The 23,642-nt window shown below is 37.6% G+C and overlaps 1 protein-coding gene across 2 annotated transcripts in view; it reads right to left on the bottom strand.

Annotated features, from left to right (window-relative positions):
• Positions 1 to 1,125: 1,125 nt before the first annotated feature.
• LOC149250531 (Tetratricopeptide repeat (TPR)-like superfamily protein) overlaps positions 1,126 to 23,642 on the bottom strand; it is a 201,941-nt gene continuing 179,424 nt past the window's right edge. Inside the window, exons 7-19 of one of the 2 annotated variants that reach the window (XM_089459118.1) lie at positions 7,134 to 8,959; positions 6,801 to 6,908; positions 6,350 to 6,565; positions 5,232 to 5,903; positions 4,863 to 5,092; positions 4,443 to 4,707; positions 4,128 to 4,283; positions 3,736 to 3,893; positions 3,417 to 3,609; positions 2,937 to 3,334; positions 2,586 to 2,766; positions 2,102 to 2,340; positions 1,126 to 2,008 (exon numbers count right to left, since the gene is read on the bottom strand). In XM_089459118.1, coding sequence (XP_089315244.1) covers positions 1,297 to 2,008; positions 2,102 to 2,340; positions 2,586 to 2,766; positions 2,937 to 3,334; positions 3,417 to 3,609; positions 3,736 to 3,893; positions 4,128 to 4,283; positions 4,443 to 4,707; positions 4,863 to 5,092; positions 5,232 to 5,903; positions 6,350 to 6,565; positions 6,801 to 6,908; positions 7,134 to 8,959 — 5,354 coding nt within the window. In that variant the 3' untranslated portion in view covers positions 1,126 to 1,296. Of the gene's footprint in view, positions 2,009 to 2,101; positions 2,341 to 2,585; positions 2,767 to 2,936; positions 3,335 to 3,416; positions 3,610 to 3,735; positions 3,894 to 4,127; positions 4,284 to 4,442; positions 4,708 to 4,862; positions 5,093 to 5,231; positions 5,904 to 6,349; positions 6,566 to 6,800; positions 8,960 to 23,642 lie in introns of both variants that reach the window. The other variant, XM_089459117.1, reaches the window with a different exon arrangement.

Raw genomic sequence — 23,642 nt, 5'->3', positions numbered from 1 at the left:
TCTCTAGATCTGTAACTGTTTCGAAATTTGACAGTATTCAGAACTTTTCTTTCCTTCCATTTCAAAATAAAAAAATATAAAAACTCCACTCAAGGGCGGGCTGGTAAGACTGGAAATATGTTAAGGCCATTTTTTGCTAATATTGATGATAGAAAGGTCCTAAGGTGTGCCACCATCTGACCCAATTATCTAGTTTGATGCTTTTCACAAATTATAAACACCCCAAAACTTTCCCACCTTTGAGGGTACAGACTGCCATAATCCATTTAGTTGATGCATCACCTGTTCATGACCTAGAAGGAGACCTGGATGAATTATTTTCTGGTCAAATACCTGTAATCTTACCTTACTTGTCAAGGGAGCCAGAGTTAAACTGGCTCATGTGTATGACCGTGAAAACTACTTTTCGTTATGATTTCTACTGAATTGTGCTAATATTGTAGCTACTAGAGGAAAGAGGAAAATTATGCAAACGATACTGCAAAGAATGTGAAGTAGCTACAGGTATATTCAAAAATACACACTGTTTAGGTACATGGGAGAACATTATCTAATTTTTTGTTATTACATATATGCCCCACCCAAAGAACATATGAGCCTATATGAATGACTCCATATTGAACAAATATATGCTTCAGAATGCAGGTTTGCTACAGATGGAAAACAAAAAAAATCAGCATGCTCAAGTAAATCGCTCCCTAGTAGAGGTTTTAGAAAGATCAACAAGCACCCTACGAAAACGAATATGGGCACCTGAGAAGAAATTACACAGCATTACTCATTAATAGGGAAGTCCTATAAGTAATTTTCTTCAAATGTCCCATGTCCCTTAAAACTTCTTGTCTCTTGTCCTAGAGAAGGTTGTTTATAAAACTTGGTATTGAAGTAGCTTCTGGTAAAAACGTGAGTGAAAAGAGAAATGTATACAAATATGAGCACAGTTCAAGGCATCTAAAAGTCACATAATCTAACTAGCTGTTTAAAAACTGAAATTTACATTTTTTGTTTTCCCTTCCTAAATGGCACACCATCAAACGAGCTCGAATATGGTGAACATGTCTGAGGAGGAAATGAGACTGTAGAAAGGACTCTCTTATGTCTGATCTGCATAATTCATGACCAAAGTGATGAAAACATGTTTTCCCATTCAATTTAAATGAAGTGCTTAAAAAGAAGCTCATCAAATATACTTTTATATCCCTTCTTATCCTGCCAAATAACATTTCCCATATTTACATGCCAAAGAAACTTGAAAGACACTAGGGCCTTGGCATTCTTTATAGATGAGTTTCTCAGTTAACAGGTAGTGCTGGACATCAGGTTCACAACCCTTGCATTATCTTCACAATGTTTGACAACAGCCAGAATGTTGCAATAACGGCCATGAACTAATGTGTATGCCCAGAGTAGTAATTTTCTGGGCGTGCTTAGATCAAGAATTTCAACACTAGAAGCATGTTCACTATTGGAATTCGGTGGAAAAGACCCCTGGAAATGCAATCGGGATGGTATTGCATACAGATTTATCCCATTAGAAAGTGTCCCAGAAGAGCTTTCACGATAAAAATTGAAGGCATGACGTAATATGGCTGTGGCCCTCTCCATATTCTCAGAGAGGGCTTGCTTGACTGGCACATTTCTCATGCGAGATAGAAGGGGATGTAGTTTTTCCCGCAACGTTCTTTGCAGCTTTGAATCTTCAAATGCAATGTTCAACAAGTCATCTGCTTGAAGGTCAACAATCAGCTGAAGCCCATAATCTGTGGAGCTCCCAGCAACTTGTGTAGCTGGTTGAGTACTGTGAAATTGCAAGGGCAAGGGTGTAAATGAAGCCAAGTTTGTCAGTATAGAACGGCACCAAGCCAATGCTGCATGCTTGCAAACATTGGCACAGTGGACATTTGACAATTTTGGATTTTTAAATCGTTTTCTTAGCTTCTCATTTACACCTTCAAGTATATCCACCTTATTGTCGATCTCCAAAGTGTGTAAATACCTGTGAATGAAGCTGCACGTAATTGCAAACCAAAGATTATTATTATAATGCATTACAATTTACAAGGTCAAACAAAAAGGAATACATTGGCCATATATATGACACCTGTAAACAGCGCTTTCAGAAAATTCGGGACTTGATGGACTTCTCAGTTCCGATAATCCAGCCAAATCAGACCATGAGTTTCCATGGTCCATAAATAGGTTAAACATCTTCTCCAACAATTGCTCAAAGGAGTTGCTACTGCTAGAACCATTGAACTCGGCATGAGAAATTGCTCTCCCGAGGGCTTGTATATACCTCCCAAGTGCCACAGGTGTTATATCTTCCAAGCAAAGCGAGAACTGCTCAAGAAAACTGTCTGTTAATTGATTATTTGTTCCAAATTCAAAACCTAAGCCAAACTGTAGCATTATTATACTTGGAAAAACTATAAAATGGAAACTAATTATTTAAGCTCCTAGCATCAAAAATAGGTGTCTGTACACAAGCATAGAGCATATTTAAACATACCATAAATTCAGTTATCTTTTGTTGAAAGACAAATTTCCATTTACAAAAGTTGAAATTTTAACATCTTTAAGCTTACTTTCTTGTCTATCCGAATGGATGAATAAGCCCGCTCAAGCGTGTAGAAATCACCAGTTCTCTCACAAAGCACAAGATAAAGCAAAATATACTTTCTTATGCAAGTAATAAACTTCCGAGAACTTTCTGGCATGCCCAACTCTAAGCCCTTTTTTGCACCACCAAGACCAGGAGCCTTCCGCCTGCAGATTTAATTTTTTTTAAAACATGCAAATATAAAATTAAGATCAGCACGTAGATACAGATAAGTCTGAAATCAGGATCAAGAAAGGAAAATCGATCTTCACAATCTTAAAACTCAAGTCGAATTCAATTTGACACCAAATACGATGAAAGAAAGAAAAGTATTTACCTTCCCTTTCTAACTACACCATCAATCTCCCACATATTGATTGTAAAAATTGATCGATTGGACTTGAAACAGAAGGATAATTCCTCCTTTGCCCTTTCCAGATCATTTCCCTCTCCTCTAAAATACAATCCTTGAGCTAACTTGTATCTAGCCTTATGGAAGTGTTTAAGCTCTCCCTCTACACAAACTTCTATAGCTGCAATGCAGTCATCAAAAAGCAGCCGCCATGCCTCTAACAAAAAATCTGCTGTCTCTGGACGAATTTCTGATTTTGCTGCTTCACTTAGAAATCCACTCTTCTCAGTTTCAACAGACATCTGAGTATCCTTGCATGCTGCTTCTAAAAGACTGGAAACCTTTTCCTTTGTTGAATGCTGAAAACAGTAACCTGCCACCACCTGTCTTGGGCCAGAACAAATCAGCTAACATACGAATAATGATCAAGTGTCATCCATAATCATTCAGTAATTGAAGACTTACCTTAATGGCACGTGTATTGTGTCTATCAATAGTGTATAACAACTTCAACCGTGATGCATGAATTCTATAAACTGGATCCACAGCAGATGGATTCATGCTTGCAGCTTTGCTATAGTATGACAGTGCTTTCTCATATGGGTGACCCAGCTTTTCAGATAGCTTACCTAAGTAAAATGGATGTGACCACTCAGGTCTGCAATAAAAGGGAGTATCAATATAAAACATCTACAGGACAGTTTTACAAATGCATGACTGAATGGAAAATCAGTAATCAACATGAAGCATATGAAACAGTAAAAATAAAGCATGAGGCAATTACTTGTATGCAAAAGCTTTCTCAAAGTGTATTAGAGAGTTTTCACAGAAATTAGCCCAAGCTGAGTCCCTTGCTGGTACAAAATGCCGCTGGTCATATAGAGGCACCACATTCTGAAGGCTATCATAGTATACAAGGGCCAACAACTCATGTACCTGGCTCTGTAGGCAATTAAAATGAGGCATTAGCTTACTTAAATACAAACACAGATCTCAACTGTAATTTTATATTCTAAAAGTCATAATTTAAGAAAAATGATATTCCCAGCCGTTTAAGCTTTTAATCCTAGTGAGCAAATTTGCAATAAAAAATCAATTGCATATAAAACTAATACTAAATGTGGAGTATCAACCCCAAAAATATACGACAATCATGAAAGAGATAATTTTAATTACCTGCTGCTCTGGAGTTTTTGCTAAAGCCAAACTCATTAATGAACAACGTCTGCTTCGTCTTCGACTGATTTCCACCCTCTGAGTTAAATTACTTTGCTTCTTCCACTCCACCACATTTATGTGTTTACTCCCATCATTTAACATCAAGTCTACCTCCTGTTAATATGGAAGATCAATATCTTCAGAAGTCCTCAGATATTCTAATTAAACAGTATATATATATATATATATATATATATATATATATATAACTAGACATGCATCCTCAGACTTACTGGCAAAAAAGCAATATAATGATGAAAACAATTTTATCACCTCGTCATAGATATTTGCAAGTTTCTGCCAGCTCTCAAAACGCAGTGGATTGTACAATAGATCAAACTTGAAAAGATTAGCATTTTGTTGCACAAACTCTTCGCCTTCCTTAGTGAGAACAAAGGAAGGAAATTTGTCAGTAGCACTCATCTCTTCCACTTGAGCCAGAATATAGTACAAATTCCCATAAACTTCTGAATATGGCTCAGTGTTGGGATCGATACTTTTAGCACGTATCACACTTGTAACATATATTTCAAACTCCCTGGCAAGAATTTCCGTTTATATTAGTTTTAAATGAAATAAAGGTGGGAAATGTTTCCTCAATTATTGCATATCCCCAATGAGTAAAAATTCTTACTATCCCCAATAAGTAAAAATTCTTATTATATATCGATAGGAATGGCATTGTAAACACACCTCTCAGTTAATGGAACTTGAACATTGTCAGGAATCCCTCCAAAAGCATAATTGACTATATGAATTCTGTTCCCTCCAGACATAACCATATTACGAAGTTTTTCTTCATTAAAATCAGGATCTTCGAGAAATGCATCCACAGCATTTCTATTCAAAACTTCTTCAGGTGGCTGTGGAAACTGCCTGCGAATAGCCCTCAAGACTTTTCGAAGTTTGACCAACCCTGCTCTCTGCAGAAGGTATAGTAGCATAAAGGCAACTATTATTAAGAAAGGAGATCATTTTAGTTCTTGCCAGGATACTGGAAATGGATGGATTAAATGCAGAAATTACCAAACAAAAAAGTGACTAAACACCAGCATTACTCACCGAAGAGGCCTTTGCATATGGTAGGAGATATTTAAATACATCAGCACACTGTTCCTTTGTTTGATAGTCTCCAAGACTTGTGTTTCTGTGAACAGCTAGATCATCTTCGTTTGATGTATCTAAACCACTTTTGAGATTCAAACCATACAAGCAGAAGAAACTCTGATCCAATGCATTATCAATACCCAAGTCTACCTTCTTCCTTTCAACATCGCCAAGATTATCTCCACCATCCCCCAGTCCAGCATTTATCATTTTGCGAGACATTTTACAAATATCAGAACCTTTCACCCTTTCATCAATACTCTCAGCATTTCCAACTTCTGCTCCAAAAGTACATGCAATAGTTTTCTCCCTGCTAAAATTGCTCTCCACAGAATTGCTTTCCTCTTCTATCAAAATGCAATCATGCTCATCAAAACATTGGTTTCCAGTTGATGCCTTGGGAAACTTGCTGTTAATATGGGCATTCTCAGTTATATGCTTTGAGCTTTGCTTTACAGAATCTGGGTAAAATGCAGAATTAAGACTTGTTTTCAGTTTGATCTCCAATGCCAAAAGATGCTTGATAGCTAATTTCAGAAATGCCCCTTCACCGCCCTCGCAATCTTTTCCAGCACAGCAAAGCCCATGATCTGCAAGTAATTCATGTACTGTTACAAGTAGTTCAACCTGTCCACAAAAAAGACATAATGCAAGCATTACATATGAGAACCAAAACAATTATATTGAGCTAAAGAAGATGAAAAACAGTTCCCCCTAAACTACCCCATTTATGAGCCCATTAGAAATTAATGCATAGGAATTTGCAATTATAATCCTTTCTGAGATATATATAATCCCATGAGAACCAAAACAAGCTAGGTAATTTCACATCTGAGTTTTTTAACCAAGAAAATAAACTTTTTAAACCTTGATATATTTTATTAAATTCAACCTTTTATTTCAAAAAAAATTGGTCCTATAGATTAAGCCAGGTCTCAAATGACATTCAGAATATAAACATCATAAACCTATGGTTCATAAACCATACAACTCTCTAATGTCTTAGGCTAATAAGACTAACACATCAGCAGAAAAAGCACTCATAGTCATGCACAGAATGCAAAAGAAGATACCTGTTTTTTCACAGGGATACTGAAGTCCAAATGTTGAAGTTTGCAAAAGGCAACAGCTGCATCAACAAAACAACTGCTTTCTATTTGTTCATTAGGATCCGCACCTGCTAAACCAGAACACTTGAGAGAAGGAAGTCCTCTGATGACATAACACATAATAGTCAAGAGCAAATATTGCACCTGCCCCAGTAATGCGGTAGGGATATCAAAAGATGCCTGCATGAAAATTTGGTTAATTTTCTTTTACATTTCTCTCATGCAAAGTTCAAACAACATTTCCATGCAGTTAACAAATTGATAAAAAAAAAAGATAATACCTAGAAATCTATTGCAATGTATTGCAACTGTAGCCATTTTGTCTACAACAATTCATCACTGTTCATATTTCATGTTTGACACTCCCAAGAAACCTTTAAATATTATTCAAAAATTGAGAAGGTGAAACACTTACCTGTGTCTCACTCTCTTCAATCTCTTCTCTTATCTGAGACGCACATCTAGATATTGACTTCACTTCATCTGCGACCATTTTGTTCCAATGACCCTTCCTAGCTTCTTCCTGCTCCAATTCAAATGTAAGGTTGCAATCATTAAGTGTTGAGGCCTTCTCCATCACATTTCCTGGTGCTGGTATTTCTACAATCCCAGCAGCAAGACAAAAAAATTCTAATCTTTGCTTGTGGCATTTCAACAATACTGCAAGGTCCTTTGGAATAGCTTTTTCACATGCCAAGATCAGCATATCCAAAGCAGTCAACTCAATTGAAGAATCTACAGCACAAACCTTGTTCGCACCCCATGTTTGAACAAAGCATTTTTCATTGTTGGAGAGTATAACTGGAGAAAGCAGCTTGATCAATTCTGAATATTTCCCACTATCAAGCATCTTAGCAGATGACCTCTTCAGCAATGTTTCAACTTCCAACAGCCGAAGTTCATGCCTAACTCTTTCCAATGAGATTTCCTTATCAACCCTGCAATAAGGAAGCATAACAGTGCCTCCATTACTGTTTCCATGCTGGTTACTATTCAGGAGAGAAAAGCACCTCTGAAACTCTTTACAACCTTTTTCTCTATCACCAGAAAAGGTCCACAAGCGGCCACATAACCAATGGAAACGAACCCAAAAGGACCAGTCAAGCGTTAAGACAGAATCACTTACTCCTGACTTCTGACCAACATTTTTCAATTGCAGTGCACTATTATCTGTCTCTGTTAAACTGTCTGATACCATAGTGGCTGCTGAAAAAGAATTGCATGACTCAACCATGTTCTTAGAATCTAGCCTGTCATGAAATTCTAAACCTATCTCAGGAAAATCTATCAACTGGGAGGACTCCTCTGATACAGCAGCATTTTTAACACTTACAAAATTGTAAATAGGCATACCCATAGCAACTGACTCCACTACTTTACAAAGATGATATGTTGCTTCATTAATGAGATCAGTAACTTTGGATTCTTCAGTACAAGATGTTGCAAGATCAGAATAAAGTTCTGCCAGAAAAAGGCTACTGTAAGTAGTCCTGTCTTTATTCCATTGCCTTGTTAATTTATCAATCTCGATTAATCCATATAGGCAGTCCTGATATCGCAATTTGCTCACTGATACCTTTTCTAGAAGCAATTCTCCTATATGGTGAACCCCGTGATTACTAGTATTTTCTACAAGGAATTTCATCACATTTGAATCACCAAAATCCGTATGATTTGTACTTCTGTCTATCTTTTCCTGACTTCTGATAGCAGAATTTTCAGCTTTATTAGAGCAATTTATTTGTATCATGTCACAAACAATATATGAATCCAACATTTGCTTTAAAAGTTTAACCTGCTCCATAACTTTCTCTATATCTGATTCTTCTCTCTCACATTTACGACTCCTAAGTCGTGTGCTACGCCTTTCTTGGGGAGGTTCTTCATCTGTTGAAACATCCCTTTCTTTAATAGTATAGGCCCTCTCATTGCTGTTTTCAATAAAGGGCCCATCTCTGCAGATTCCAGCTGTGCCTGTCCCTTTGTCTATACAAGAATCACCAAAAGCTTCAGATACACATTCTAACGGTGCATCAGTTCTCATACTGTTGTTCCTAATACCACCTGAAGAACATCGTTGCATGTCAAAGCTGTGTGAATTTGAATTCGCCTTAGTTATCTCCATGTTTCTCACTAAAAATTTAACTTTACCATTTATCAACCATTTGTTATCACTACAACAAGCGACTCCTTCAGATTCATTCCTAGGCTCACTATTATTAGGCAACTTTGACTTTATAACATTTAATAATGCATCTATTAGTGCACCCCATGAAGCCTCTGGTAAGTGCAGTTCCACTTGCTCAATTTTTCTTTTCTTTGAACAATTTTCATTCTCTTCAACATCTGCAAGTTTCCTCTTCTCAGGGAAACATAAACTAATATGCTTTGGCTCTAGTTTATCAATGCCACGTATCTGAAATGGAACTGACGGTGATTCCTCAATCACATGTTTAACAAGACAAGCACGTGAATGTGAAGGCCATTTTTTGAGTAGTAGTTTTGAAACTGCAAGGCAAGCAACTTCATCTCCGATTGCAATCAGCACCTCCAAGAGCTTCTCCATACAATTCCCTGTGTTCAAAAATAAGTATCCAAGTCCTGACTCAAGATATTGCAAAAAAAATATAGAAGCAGAACTTAATGATGTACTTCATATACAAGTACCACAAAACTACTTTGTTATAACTTGTGGGTGAATCAAGTTAAAGATCTAGTAATCAGAGTCAAGATGAAGCATGTGGCACACGATGCATGACAGTTAGACAGCAAGCAAACCAAAAGCTTCATGAGAACACTGGCTGACTTGACTCGCAAGACAATGATTATATAGTGGAGTGTGTAGGTCTCATAAGGAGGTGAGAGTCATGCAATCATGTAAAATATCATCTCATTGAGTGCCAGTAAGTTCAGTCTCTGTTGCACAAGCAACAGATAGATTATGAGGTTCATTTTGTAAGCTATTCAAAAGATGCAAGCCAAATTAATGTGAGACATTTCCAAATGTAATAAATTTTTCTGTCTGGAAAGAAATAGGTTCTGTTAATGAACACTCATGTTATGAAATACATTCTTAAATGCATGTTTTGAACGAGATCCATGTCAAGTAAATTGCATGTTCTTCATGACTTATTGCCATGAGAAAAATATGTTATTATATAAAATATTCCATAATCTACAAAAGGAAAGCAAAGAAAACCACAAAAAATGGTTCCATTGGCTAAAACATTTTATCTCAGGTAAAGAATTTCAAAGATTACAAAGGCACAGGATTTGCATTTATGAAACACAAAGAGAGATTGCAAGTTTGGAGACTCAACTGGATAAAGGAATTGCATTATACCTGAGACAACCTCCAGACACAAGTATGCTTCCGAAGATAAGTTTGTGGATAAGCGTTCTGTCAATTCTTAATGTTGAATTTCACAAGGCATAAAGAGAATCAAACAGAATCAACACAAACCCTAATTCTGCAATAAAGTGAAAAACAACCACAACCAGGGCAGAGCAACACTTGAAAAGACAATGTACAAGAGAAGCACAATGCTAGAGAGAGGGGGAGAGAGAACCCAAGAAAGGGAAGAGTGCAACACTTGCTAGATGCCCTTCAGCACTTCACTTTTATTAGAAGTTTGATACCCATGCACAACTCAAGAGTTAGCACTTTCCCTAGTATGGTTTTTGTGCCTATGTATACAAGGTCGGCCTTAGCGAAGCCTACAAATGTAATAATAATACAATATAAGGTTGGGAGTGACCGAATTTGAAGTTTACAACCCCATTTCCAACATCCCCCCTTAATTTGAAGTTTGAACAAGGGGTTAGGGAGAGAAGACATTACACACATACCCCCTCCCCTTATTGTTTCAATGTTAAAAACATTGTAGGCTTCACTTTCATTCATAGATGACCTTATATAATAATCATTATTGTATTTCTAGGTTTGCCTAAGTTTGACCACATGCATGCTCATAAACCTGCTTTGGGAAGGTGTCCTTCTCTCGAGTTGCATATAAATTCATATATCGACCGATGACCAGATCGCTAACATTCTTACCAAGCCTTTGCCGAAAGGAAAGTTCTTGGTTTTCAAAGAGCAGCTTGGATTGACAAATGTGACCCTTCCCAGAGAGGGTGGTCATGGATGATAAGCCTTGGATGAGCGAGATCCTTGTAATGTGTTGACAAGTGATCCCTCCAAGCAGTGATGAGCCTTGGATGAGCGAGATCCTTGTCATGTGCTGACAAGTGGATCCCCTAAGCGGTGATGAACCTTGGATGAGTGAGATCCTTGTCATGTGTTGACAAGTTGATCCCCCCAAGCAGTGATGAGCTTTGGATGTGTGAGATCCTTTTCATGTGTTGACAAGTGGATCCCCCCAAGTTGCCTTGGATGAGCGAGATCCTTGTCATACAAGTGGATCCCCCCAAGCAGTGATGAGCCTTGGATGTGCGAGATCCTTTTCATGTGTTGACAAGTGGATCCCCCCAAGTGTGTATAGGATGATGGATGTATCTCCTCTATGATGATTTTTCTTCATTAAATTGTAACATCATTGTTCCAAAGCAGAGATATCAAAGATCCTTGTATCAGAAAGAAATTCCTCCCTAGCTGAGAGGGAGTGTTGGAAATTGACAGCTATGGGATGAATTTCCTTGAATAAAAATTCATTTTCAACCTTTCTAAAGTGACTTTCTAAAAATAGAAAGCCATGTCTATCTTTGCAACCATGCCTTACCAAAAATAGTAAATCATTTTCCATCAATTCGTAATCATATATACAATGGAAAATCACTTAACTTATCCTTAATCAATCTCAATTGTTTAATTTTTAACTTAATCATCAATATTATTATTATTATTACTATTACTATTATACTCTTTATGATATTATTATATTATTATTAAAAAGAAATTCAAGTCTCTCAATCATGAGACTCAATCATGTCATATGTAACCCCCCTCAATTAATGCATATGTTACTCTCTCTCTCTCTCTCTCTCTCTCTCTCTTTTGGATTCATTACTCTCTCTCTTTAATGCTCTTACGCACCTCTTACACTCTCTTACACAATTTAATGACTCATCATAAAAAGATTCCTCTTACACCTCTTTAATGCATAAGTTACACTCCTCTCCTTTATGGCATAAGTTACACTCCTATTTTGGAATATGTAACTCCTCCTCAAGGCATAGGAGTTACTCCCTCATGAATTCGACATCCTTGCTCTTCCTATATATTTGTGCCTCTCATCCTCACTTGATACACTTACTTGTGCTTGTGGGAGGAGAATTCGAACTTGAGAAAGAGAGAGTTGGAGATTCTAGAGGAAGATTGAGAGAGAGAGAGAGAGTCTTGAAGAGCAAGAGCAAATCTTGGAGAGCCAAAGTGATTCAGTGTTTGCATCAACTACTGTTGTCCTAAGTAACCTGACACGGGGATTCGGGATTTGTCGGATACGGGGATTTGAGTGTCGGATTCGGACACGTTGACCCCCCGAAACAAGACATGAGGACATGTTATATATTGTTTTATATATATATATTAAAAATTAGATATTTATTACACAAATTCTCATTAATGATTCAAATTCATTAATTTCAAACATAGATCTTCATCTAGATGTAAGTTTTACTGTTTACAAAGTTAGTAACATTATAGCATGCATAGTACATACAAAATTCAAATCCATGTCACATAAATGATAAATCAATGAATAATAAATTCTAAATTCATAAATGGTAAATCATAATACATATTCAATCCATCAATGATCCAATAGGAGAAAGACAAGATAGTAAGATAAAGACACTGACAACTATAGTTTTCTCATTAAGTCATCAAAATCAAAATGTGTTACATAGGTAGTGCAATGCCAATAGCAAATAGAAATAGAAATACAGAACAACTACAGGTATACAAGCCTCAAGGTAGTAGGTAGCCCATGACTCATGAGTCATCAATCCTCATAGTCATCATCAGAATCAGCATCATTGTCCTCATCATCATGGTCACCACTGCTCTCCTCTACATCCTCCTCCTCCCTTGTATCTATAGTCATCTCTGCATCTGATGGTGTGGAGGATGACCACTCTAAAGTATCACCATCATCAAATCTAACAGGCTCTAGCACTGGATCATTGAGATCCATGTTTGCCAATGCCAACTCAACACTGTTGTCCAGACCCATATCATCAGGAAAGACATCCCACATCTTTGTCTTTCCCTTCAACCACTCTTCCCTTTGCGTGTAAATAAGACAAAGGTTGGTGTGCACATACACCATTGTCTCTGCCCTGGACTGCTCAAGCCTGCTCTTCTTAACACTATACAAATTCCCATATGTGCTCCAATTCCTCTCGCAACAAAAGGATGACGTCACCTAAGAGAGGAGCCTCATGGCTAATTGTTGTAGAGGAGGGCTTGTTGCCCCATGATTTGCCCACCAAGAATAGGGCTTCTTAGGCCCCCTGTCTCTAATCACATCATAGCCTGCAAATCGACCAGTGCCAGTGGAAAACTCTGCAAAGGCATCCTCCACCTCATCAAGCAATGCTCTATCATGAAAAACCCGCATGAATGCATCTTTCCTCCCCTGTGAGATTTCACCATCCATGTGAAGAGGGAATCTGTGGGAAGGTCCACCATTCAGCCACTCATGGCTGTAGTATTTTGGGTTCAATGAGTGAACCAAACAATGTAAAGGTGTGCAATTCTTATCCCATCTGCTGACAAGAATATCATGTATAGTACCACAGAAGGCCTCTAGTGATGTCTCATACTCAGGGCACTCACTTTGTAGAATAATGCTCCTCACAAACTCAATCATGGAATCACATCCCTCATAAACCTCTCCTAGGATGGGTTTGTGTTAAAATTGGCAACTAGGGCCAAACTCCATGTGGGTCACCTTATTCATGGTTGATAATATTTTTCCTAGATTCCTCTCGTCGAGAGGTGTAGGATTGATCTAAAGATCATCCGATTCCAATAAGTATTTATGGAGATATGAATTTATTTTGATTATTAACAAATTATCAAAGTCGGCCAGCAACTTATGTAGGCTCAGACGCCCAACAGACACATCTCTTCACCTTCAACATTTGGATATAAATACAGGATGACTCCTCCTCATTTGGTCACTCACTACTCATCATATCTTTCTCTCTCCTGCGCAAAAAGGCTCTCTCTCACACCCGAGCTGAAACAGGTCGTTCAAAGTCTTGGACTGATGCGCGACAAAGTCTTGAACTGGTGCACAACGAAGTCTTGGACTGGTGCACGGCGAAGTCTTGGACTGATGCGCAGCGAAGTCTTGGACTGATGCGCAGCGAAGTCTTGGACTGATGCGCAGCGAAGTCTTGGACTGATGCGCAGCGAAGTCTTGGACTGGTGCACGGTGAACGACTCACCGATGGAGACTTGACGAGTTTGATCTAGGGTTTGCTGCTGCTGATATAAATCAAATCTTTGTACTATTTCTCTCTGCTGAATTATTGAAGATAAAAGAAGATTTGATCAAAGGGTTTCCCCATATTGGGGTTTGTCCCTGGCTAGCCGCCACATCTTGTGTCTCCTGTCTTGGCTTGTTTTCTGTTGATCGTTTAAATGTTCTATCTACACTTCACTTAATGTACATGTGATTGCCAATCTGTGGATAATAATAAGAAAGATAAGTAAACTTCTCTTAGCCTAGAACATACCATAACTTAACATGAGATCAGAGCTAAGGTGAAGACAAAGCCCAAACAAGAGCAAGAGCAATCACCGAAGAGAAGGTTGGCAAGGCTGTCTGAAAGAAATCATGGGGTCCTCAACACACTTCCCTGCAGAAAACAAACTCCGTGAGAAGTCTGACTATCACAGATGGAAGATGTCTCTCGATCTAACATTAGAAGAACAAGAAGTGTTGGACCATGTGAGAGGCGGAATTGTTGAGCCTCCATCAAATGCATCCGCTGCTGCTAAGAACAAATGGACCAAGGGAGAAGTCAAAGCAAAGAAGATCATCCAAGACTCTATCGACAAACGCTTGGTAGCCTATGTTTCTAAGCTGAACACCTCCAAGGAAATCTACGATAGACTAGTGAGTTTATTTAAATTTATTGGGGAAGTAATTCCTAACAGGGAAATGACACTCACCACTCTTGGAGGACTACCATCTGAATGGTATATATTTAGGACTACTCTTCTCAACAATAAAGTAGTTAATGGATTTGAGACTTCTACGATCAACATTTTGTGTGGTTATATCTTCCGGATCGATCACATTTTGTTGTTTTATGTATCGACGTTTCGAACCATCCTCTATGGTTCATCATCAGGAATTTAGATGTGTGAAGAAGTCAGAGAAAGATGAGTGATAAATAAATAAAGGTTATGGTAGGTAGTGTAAAGAGCCGACAGGTTTTGATGAAGGTGAGGTTTTTAATTAATTTATAACTAATTTAATTTAGTTTAACTTTAAATTTAAATTTAATTATGATTTTTGTTTTAATTTAATATATTTTCATTTAATTTAATTTTGATTTAATATAATTTAATAATTTATTTTAATTAATTCAATTTAATTTGATTTAAATAAAATTTAATTATAACTTAATTCAGTTTAATTTTATTTTGTTTTAATTTAATGTAATTTTAATATAATGTAATGTAATTTAATTTAATTAATTTTAGTTTGATTTAATTTTAATTTCTATTTTTAATTTAATTTAATTTAACTAATTTAATTTTAATTTTAATTTCATTTTATTTTAATTTTATTTTCATTTTTAATTTTATTTTTAATACAATAGTTAGGTTAACTTAATGGATTAGATGATTTAATTTATTTTAATTTTAATCTTAATCTTAATTTTAATTTAATCTAATTTGATTTAATTTATTTTCTTTAGTAATCGAAGAACCCACAGTAAAAACTATTTTGCTGTCAACGTTTCAAATCCCAACAGGGATCCATCATCAGGACTATTAATTTAGTTTAATTTTAATTATATTTTAATATAATTTCTTTTGAATTAAATTAAATTTTTAATTTAAATTTATTTTAATTTTAATTTTGTTTAATTTAATCATGATTTATTTTATTTTATTTAGTTATAATTTTAATTTTATTTTTACTTTAATTTTTAGTTTTAATTTAATTTTGATAGTAGGGTTAGGTTAACTATTGGATTAAACGACATTGAATGAGTTTAATCTTACTAAAAATTTTGAGGAGTGAAACTTGAGGACCAAGAAGCAAAGGGGTCGGGATTTGTCTAGGATATGGTGGAATCCCCTGTTAGCGTGGGAATCCAATTATCACTTATTTTCCAACCGTCATCACGATTTAGGTTATTGGGGTGTTTTCTTATTTCGATAGCTTCTCTAAATTTCCTATGGTGGTAATGCTCTATTTTGGCCACAACACAGGAGTTTTCGATGCAAATGTGATGATTGGTTTTACTAGAGTGCTCAGCCAAAGCTGAGGTTTTGGAGCGGTTATGGTTGATGTCAGCAGCATGTTCTTCAATAACTGCTCCAAAACCTCAGCTTTGGCTGAGCACTCTAGTAAAACCAATCATCACATTTGCATCGAAAACTCTGGTGTCATGGCCAAAATAGAGCATTACCACCATAGGAAATTTAGAAAAGCTGTCGAAATAAGAAAACACCCCAATAACCTAAATCGTGATGACGGTTGGAAAATAAGTGATAATTGGATTCCCACGCTAACAGGGGATTCCACCATATCCTAGACAAAACCCGACCCCTTTGCTTCTTAGTCCTCATGTTTCACTCCTCAAAAACTTTAGTAAGATTAAACTCATTCAATGTCGTTTAATCCAATAGTTAACCTAACCCTACTATCAAAATTTAATTAAATTAAACCAAATTAAATTAAATTAAAACTAAAAATTAAATCAAATTAAAATTAAATTAAAATTAAAATTATAACTAAATTAAATAAAATAAATCATGATTAAATTAAACAAAATTAAAATTAAAATAAATTTAAATTAAAAATTTAATTTAATTCAAAATAAATTATATTAAAAATATAATTAAAATTAAATTAAATTAAAACAAATTAGATTAAATTAAAATTAAGATTAAGATTAAAATTAAAATAAATTAAATCATCTAATCCATTAAGTTAACCTAACTATAGTATTAAAAATAAAATTAAAAATGAAAATTAAATTAAAACTAAAATTAAATTAAATTAAATTAAAAATAGAAATTAAAATTAATTAAATTAAATTACATTACATTTACATTAAATTAAAACAAAATAAAATTAAACTGAATTAAATTATAATTAAATTTTATTTAAATCAAATTAAAATTAAATTAAATTGAATTAAATTAAATTAAATTATTAAATTATATTAAATCAAAATTAAATTAAATGAAAATATATTAAATTAAGACAAAAATCATAATTAAATTTAAATTTAAAGTTAAACTTAATTAAATTAGTTATAAATTAATTAAAAACCTCACCTTCATTAAAACCTGTTGGCTCTTTACACTACCTACCATAACCTTTATTTATTTATCACTCATCTTTCTCTGACTTCTTCACACATCTAAATTCCTGATGATGAACCACAGAGAATGGTTTGAAACGTCAATACATAAAACAACAAAATGCGATGGATCCGGAAGATATAAACACACAACTAATGTAATTCCTGGATTTGAGGAATTAATGGCCAGATGCATTCAAGAAGAAACAAAGGTCATCCCTCTGCTTTTTCTTCTCGTACTAAAAGAAGAAACAATTACGGGGCTAAATTCAAAGGAAAGGCTGGACCAAAGGGTGGAAGAAAAGGACGATGTTACAATTGCAATAAAATGGGTCACTATGCAAGGGGGTGCCCTGATAAAGGGGACTCACACCAAGACGATGATCAAAATCCCTCTCAAAGCAATCAAAGGAATGGCAAGTCAAATGGCAAAGGTAAAAGAATTGTCGGAAATCAAGGAAGAGGACAACCATTCAAGAAGGCAAGAAATTCCAAGTCTGAATCTAACACTGTTGACAATAAGCAAGATGAATATTATCTACCAGCTACTCTATCTACTACTGCTCCCCCAGACTCGCTGGGAAATTGGCTTATTGATAGTGGTGCCTCAAGGCACTTCACTGGTTACAAAGAAGCTCTCTATAATCTGGTAGAGAAAGAAACCAACCTGGAAATTGTTCTTGAAGACAATTCAAAATATCTCGTGAAAGGCGTACGAAATGTCACTCTTCAACTAAATCAGGGTAATACCATCCACCTACAAGATGTATTATATCTACCTGATCTCAAAAAGAACCCGGTGTCCATTTTGGCAATGGAAGACAAAGGCTACAAGGTGGCTTTCAGCGATGGCAAGGTACATGTATGGAAAAATAACTTTAAAGATGCTTTTACTCTTGGGTTTCGAGTTGATTCATTATATCAAGTTGGAGGAAGTCCGTTGGGTGTCATGACTTGTGACACATCTCTTCAGTCCGAATTATGGCATCGGAGGTTTGCTCACCTTCATTATAAAGCTCTACCTGATGTAAGAAAAAATGGTCACTGGGATGCCCGCGTTTAGATTAGAGCAAGAAGGTGTATGTCTAGGATGTGCCGAAGGGAAGCTCAAAAGGGGACCATTCCCCTCAAGCCAAAGCAAGACCTCCGATATATTGCAGTTGGTTCACTCAGACATATCCGGTATGATGCCTGTGAACTCTTTGGGAGGATATTTATATTACCTCACTTTTACATATGATTATTCACGCAAGACTTGATATATTTCTTGAAAAAGAAGAAAGAAGTGTTCTCCTAGTTTCGACACTTCAAAGCCTTGATCGAGAATCAAACCAAAAAGAAAATCAAGATCCTAAGGACTGATAATGGGACTGAATATGAATCCAATGAGTTTCATGACTTTTGCAAAGACGTTGGCATTGAGAGGGAGACCACTACACCCTATACTCCTGAGCAGAATGGTGTGGTGGAAAGGAAAAACCGTACGATTGTGGACGCTGTCTATGCTATGCTCCATGATCAAAAACTTCTATGGGCTGAAGCTGCGAACACTATTGTATATGCACAAAACCAATGCCCTCATCAAGCATTGGGTTCCAAAACTCCTAAAGAAATGTTCACCGGTAAGAAACCTGACATATCTCATTTTAGAATTTTTGGAAGACCAGTATATTTTCTTGTGCTGAAAGAGAAAAGGAATAAATTAGGTGCATCCAGAAAGAAAGGAATCTTTGTGGGTTATAGTGAAAATACTAAGGGCTATAGAATCTATGTAGTTGGTCAAAGGGAAGTCTAGATTAGTCATGATGTCACCTTTGACGAAGATATGGCCCTTAGCAAGGTGGACAATCTTCCTACTTTGAGGAGCACTCAAGAAGCTGACACCAGGGAACCGAAAGAAAAAGAAGAGACAATGCCCGATTTGGAAGAACCCCTGGATCCTATTGATCCTCCTCCACCTGAGCCCTCCTCTTCAAGGAAGAGACCTTCATGGCTTAGGGGGACACTTGATGACGCTGAAGGACACACAGCACCCCGAGGAACCTTCCGTGAAAGTAAGAAACCGAACAGGTATCAAGGATACCTGACCATCATGAACACGATCATCCAAAATGAGCCTTCATTATTCACAGATGCTGTCAAGCATCAAGTATGGAAGGATGCTATGACCAAAGAATATGAATCTATTATGAAGAACGATGTCTAGGATGTAGTTCCCAAACCCCAGGACAAGGCAGTTGTCACTTCTAAATGGCTTTACAAGATAAAGCATGCAGTTGATGGAAGTGCGGAAAAGTATAAGGCTCGTTTTGTCGCTCGTGGCTTCTCCCAGAAGGAAGGTATAGACTATGACGAGATATTTGCACCTGTTGCCCGATATACCACCATCCGCTCGATCATAGCCCTCATTGCTTCGCAAGGATGGAACCTACATCAGATGGATATCAAGACTGCGTTCTTACATGGTTCGATCAAAGAAGAGGCCTATGTGGAGCAACCTAAAGGATTGGAGATTCATGATCGAGAATCTCATGTGTGTAGGTTGAAAAAGGCCCTCTATGGGCTAAAGCAAGCACCCCAAGCATGGTCTGAAAGGATTGATAGCTACTTGATGAAGCTGGGATTCACTAGGAGTGAAGTCGACCCCAACCTTTACTTTAAGGTTATAGATGACAAGCCTCTCATACTGGTGCTATATGTTGACGACCTCTTTTTAAGAGGTGCAGACCCTCTCATTCACGAATGTAAGAGGGAGCTAGCTCCTAAGTTCAAGATGAAAGACCTAGGACTTATGCACTATTTCCTAGGACTGGAAGTCTGGCAGAAACCAAGGGAGATTTTCCTATCTCAAGGAAAATATGTGGTGAAGATATTGGAGGGATTCGACATGGTGGACTGCAAGCCCGTAACCACCCCGATGGAGCTTGACTTCAAGAAGTTAAGCGGTAGTGCTGTTGGACCTGTTTTACGAAATACCACCGAGTATCGTCAACTCGTTGGAGCATTGATGTTCCTAGTGAACTCCCATCCAAATATATGTTTTGCAGTCAACACGTTGAGTCAACACATGGTTGAACCTCACCACATACATTGGATTGGTGCCAAGAATCTGCTGAGATATCTTCGTGGCACAATTACTTATGGGTTAAGATACATTGTCGGAAATGTGAGACTACTTAGATATATTGATGTTGATTGGGCAGGCAATGTGGTGGACGATAAGAGCACTTCCAGGTCTTGTTTCTCCTTGGGATCTGCTTCGATATCCTGGATGAGCAGGAAGCAGAAGTCTGTGGCTTTAAGCACCGCTGAGGCAGAGTACATCGCTGCTAGCATGGCCTCCTGTGAGGCAATCTGGCTACGAAAACTCTTCAGTGAGCTATTTGGATTTACATTGGATACCACCGTGATCCTATGTGACAACCAGAGCGGGATTCGTTTATCAAAGAATCCTGTATTCCGTGATCACTCCAAGCATATCGATATCAGGTACCACTATATTCGTGGCATGGTGCAGCAGGGAGCTATAAGGCTCCAACATATCGATACAGATGAACAAATCGCCGATATTTTGACAAAGCCACTAGGAAAGGTCAAATTTCTGACTTTCCGAGAATGACTTGGAGTCATTCAGAGACCCTCTTTTGAGGGTCAAGTATGATGTACTTAGCTCTGGGAGCTCCAGGGGGGCGCGAGGTACTTCTCGGAGCAACATATGACCACAGTGTAACTCATCATCCCCTGTTGGTGCACTTTGTATAAGGTAAAAGGTTCAACCTTCCCTGACACCGCATGGCGACTATGGAACAGGATGATTAGTTCTCCTGTGGGCCAGGATGATTCATTCTCCATGGTGATTGTGGAACAGGATGATTCATTCTCCTGTAGGCCAGGATGATTAGTTCTCCGTGGCATCGACTGGACAAGATGATTCGTTCTCCTGTGGACAAGATGATTAGTTCTCCTGTCGAGGTATCCTACCCATGCAGTCTGGGACTCATGAGAAGTACCTCTCATCTGATTAATGAGCAGGGAAATGAGGATAGGGACCATAGTAGTTCTATCGATGGATGCATCGTTGTATCTACCGTACTCCCTATGCTAGGATGACCTCCATTGATCTGGGATCAATGATACTGGTCTGGGACTAGTGAGAGTGGCACACCCTCTGAAACTGACTTCGAGTTAGTAGAGGACTAGTCTCGGACCAGTGAAAGTGGTACACACTCCAGAGTGACTTTGGGTTAGTGGAGGATGGTATGAGACATCCTCGATCACTTCTTCTTCTTCATAGTTCGAGCAAAGCAGAACAAAACAAAGCAGAGCAGGGGTCAAGCTATACAAGGCAGTGCACTTGATGGATGAATAGTAGCAACGGTCAGACGAATTGCAGATGGAGTTCTCCCTAGTTGAGAGGGAGTGTTAAAATTGGCAACTAGGGCCAAACTCCATGTGGGTCACCTTATTCGTGGCTGATAATATTTTTCCTAGATTCCTCTCGTCGAGAGGTGTAGGAATGATCTAAAGATCATCCGATTCTGATAAGTATTTATGGAGATATGAAATTATTTTGATTATTGACAAATTATCAAAGGCGGCCAGCAACTTATGTAGGCTCAGACGCCCAACAGACACATCTATTCACCTTCAACGTTTGGATATAAATACAGGATGACTCCTCCTCATTTGGTCACTCACTACTCATCATATCTTTCTCTCTCCTACACAAAAAGGCTCACTCTCACTCGAGCCGAAACAGGTCGTTCGAAGTCTTGAATTGGGGCGTAGCGAAGTCTTGAACTGGGGCGCGGCGAAGTCTTGGACTGGTGCGCGGCGAAGTCTTGGACTGATGCGCCGCGAAGTCTTGGACTGGTGCACGACGAAGCCTTAGACTAGTGCACGATGAACGACTCACCGGTGGAGACTTGACGAGTTTGATCTAGCGTTTGTTGCTGCTAATATAAATCAGATATTTGTACTATTTCTCTTTGCTGAATTATTGAAGATAAAAGAAGATTTGATCAAAGGGTTTCCCCATATTGGGGTTTGTCCCTGGCTAGCTGCCACATCTTGTGTCTCTTGTCTTGGCTTGTTTTCTGTTGATCGTTTAAATGTTCTAGCTGCACTTTACTTAATGTAAATGTGATTGCTAATCCGTGGATAATACTAAGAAAGATAAGTAAACTGCTTTTAGCCTAGAACATACCATAACTTAACAGTTTGTCAGTATCTGCAAATCGAAGCAAAGAAATGATAGGGTCCATGATCTGAATAATTAGATCTACCCTCTCCCACCAAGCATCATCTCGCACTGTGTCCTTCACTCTTTTAGAGACTAGTTGATCTATCTTTCTCCAAAAAGACCAAAACTCTGAAATAACCATGGCCCAAGAGCAGTCTTGACCTCCCTCAACCTTTTGAACATGATGAATGAAGAGGCAAACCGTGTATCAACAATCTTCAACAATGATAGATTGTTGTACTCCTTGTACATAGAGAGGGAATTTGTATGATTTTGCACAAAGTTACGGATATGTTGTGCATCCTCAATAATGTTACCAATCCAAAGCACATAAGAAGCAATGGATTTCAGTGCTAAGTTCAATGAATGGACAATGCAAGGTGCCTAAAACACTTGTGGATATTTAGCTTCCACAATCATGCCAGCAGCATTGCAAACAAGTGCATTATCTATAATGATTTGCACACAAGAATCAACACCTACATCTTCAATAACTTTAATAAACAACTCACCCATAAATTGTGCATCCTTGTATTCTCCAAGTGTATCCACTACTTTCAAGAAAATTGGACCATTCAAGGAAGACACCATGAAATTGATGAGTGGGTGTCGTGCTGGATCTGTCCATCCATCAGAAACAAGGCTAACCCCAAATGTTGGCCATGATGCTTTAATTGGCTCAAGCATTTTTTGCACCTCTTTTTTTGTCTTCGTCAACAATGTGGTTCTAAGCTTCTCTGAACCAGGAGGCACATACCATGATGGAGACCCGTGAGTTAGAGCTCGGCACATCTCAATAAATAGAGGTGAGCGTGCAACATTAAAGGATATGAAGTTTTGATTAAAAAAAAGGCAATGGTCAGATCAAGCTCTTTTTGTTCCTCTTTTTAAAAAATCTTGTCCATTGGACCAAGTGAAATTGCCTTTCTTTTTGCTACTTGTCCCCCAATAGAACTCTCAAATGGAAATTTGGTGGTGCCTTTTCTCAAAAATGGAAGGGGGTCATCATTCTTGGTTTTTTTATTTTGCGGCCACATTTGTCATACCAACAGTGAACTCTTTTTCCATTTCTTTCCTCTTTTGTAAAGAAACTTGTGTACAAGCTCCAACTCCACAACCTGGTAAAGCCAACAAATGGCCTTTTACACGGTAATATGTGCTTGTGAAAGTATTGTGGCAAAAGTTGCATCTCCGATTCACATTGCCTCCTCCCTTCCCCTTGTTGTTTGGCGCATCATTTCTTGTGACATATTTCCACAAGGGATATTTCTCAATGTTACCTTTAGGAGGAAGTCTTCCCTCAACATTACTTGCAACAGAGTCTGATGATATTGGGGGAGGAGGGGCATCTCCAATGGGGACATTCTTCCCCTTCCTTTGCCCCTTACCTGCTGCCCTTGATTGAGCCATGAATACTGTAAAAAAAAATAAACAAAACATGCACAAATTTGTAAAAGAAATGCATATACAAACTGTTGTAATACAAATGAAAAAAAA

This window comes from Pinus tabuliformis, chromosome 7 (genome assembly GCF_031772625.1).
Source record: "Pinus tabuliformis cultivar Carrire ecotype Pingquan chromosome 7, CPIR1, whole genome shotgun sequence".
Lineage (NCBI taxonomy): Eukaryota > Viridiplantae > Streptophyta > Pinopsida > Pinales > Pinaceae > Pinus > Pinus tabuliformis.
Note: the sequence above shows the minus strand (reverse complement) of the source record. Positions and strands in the feature narration are given on the sequence as shown.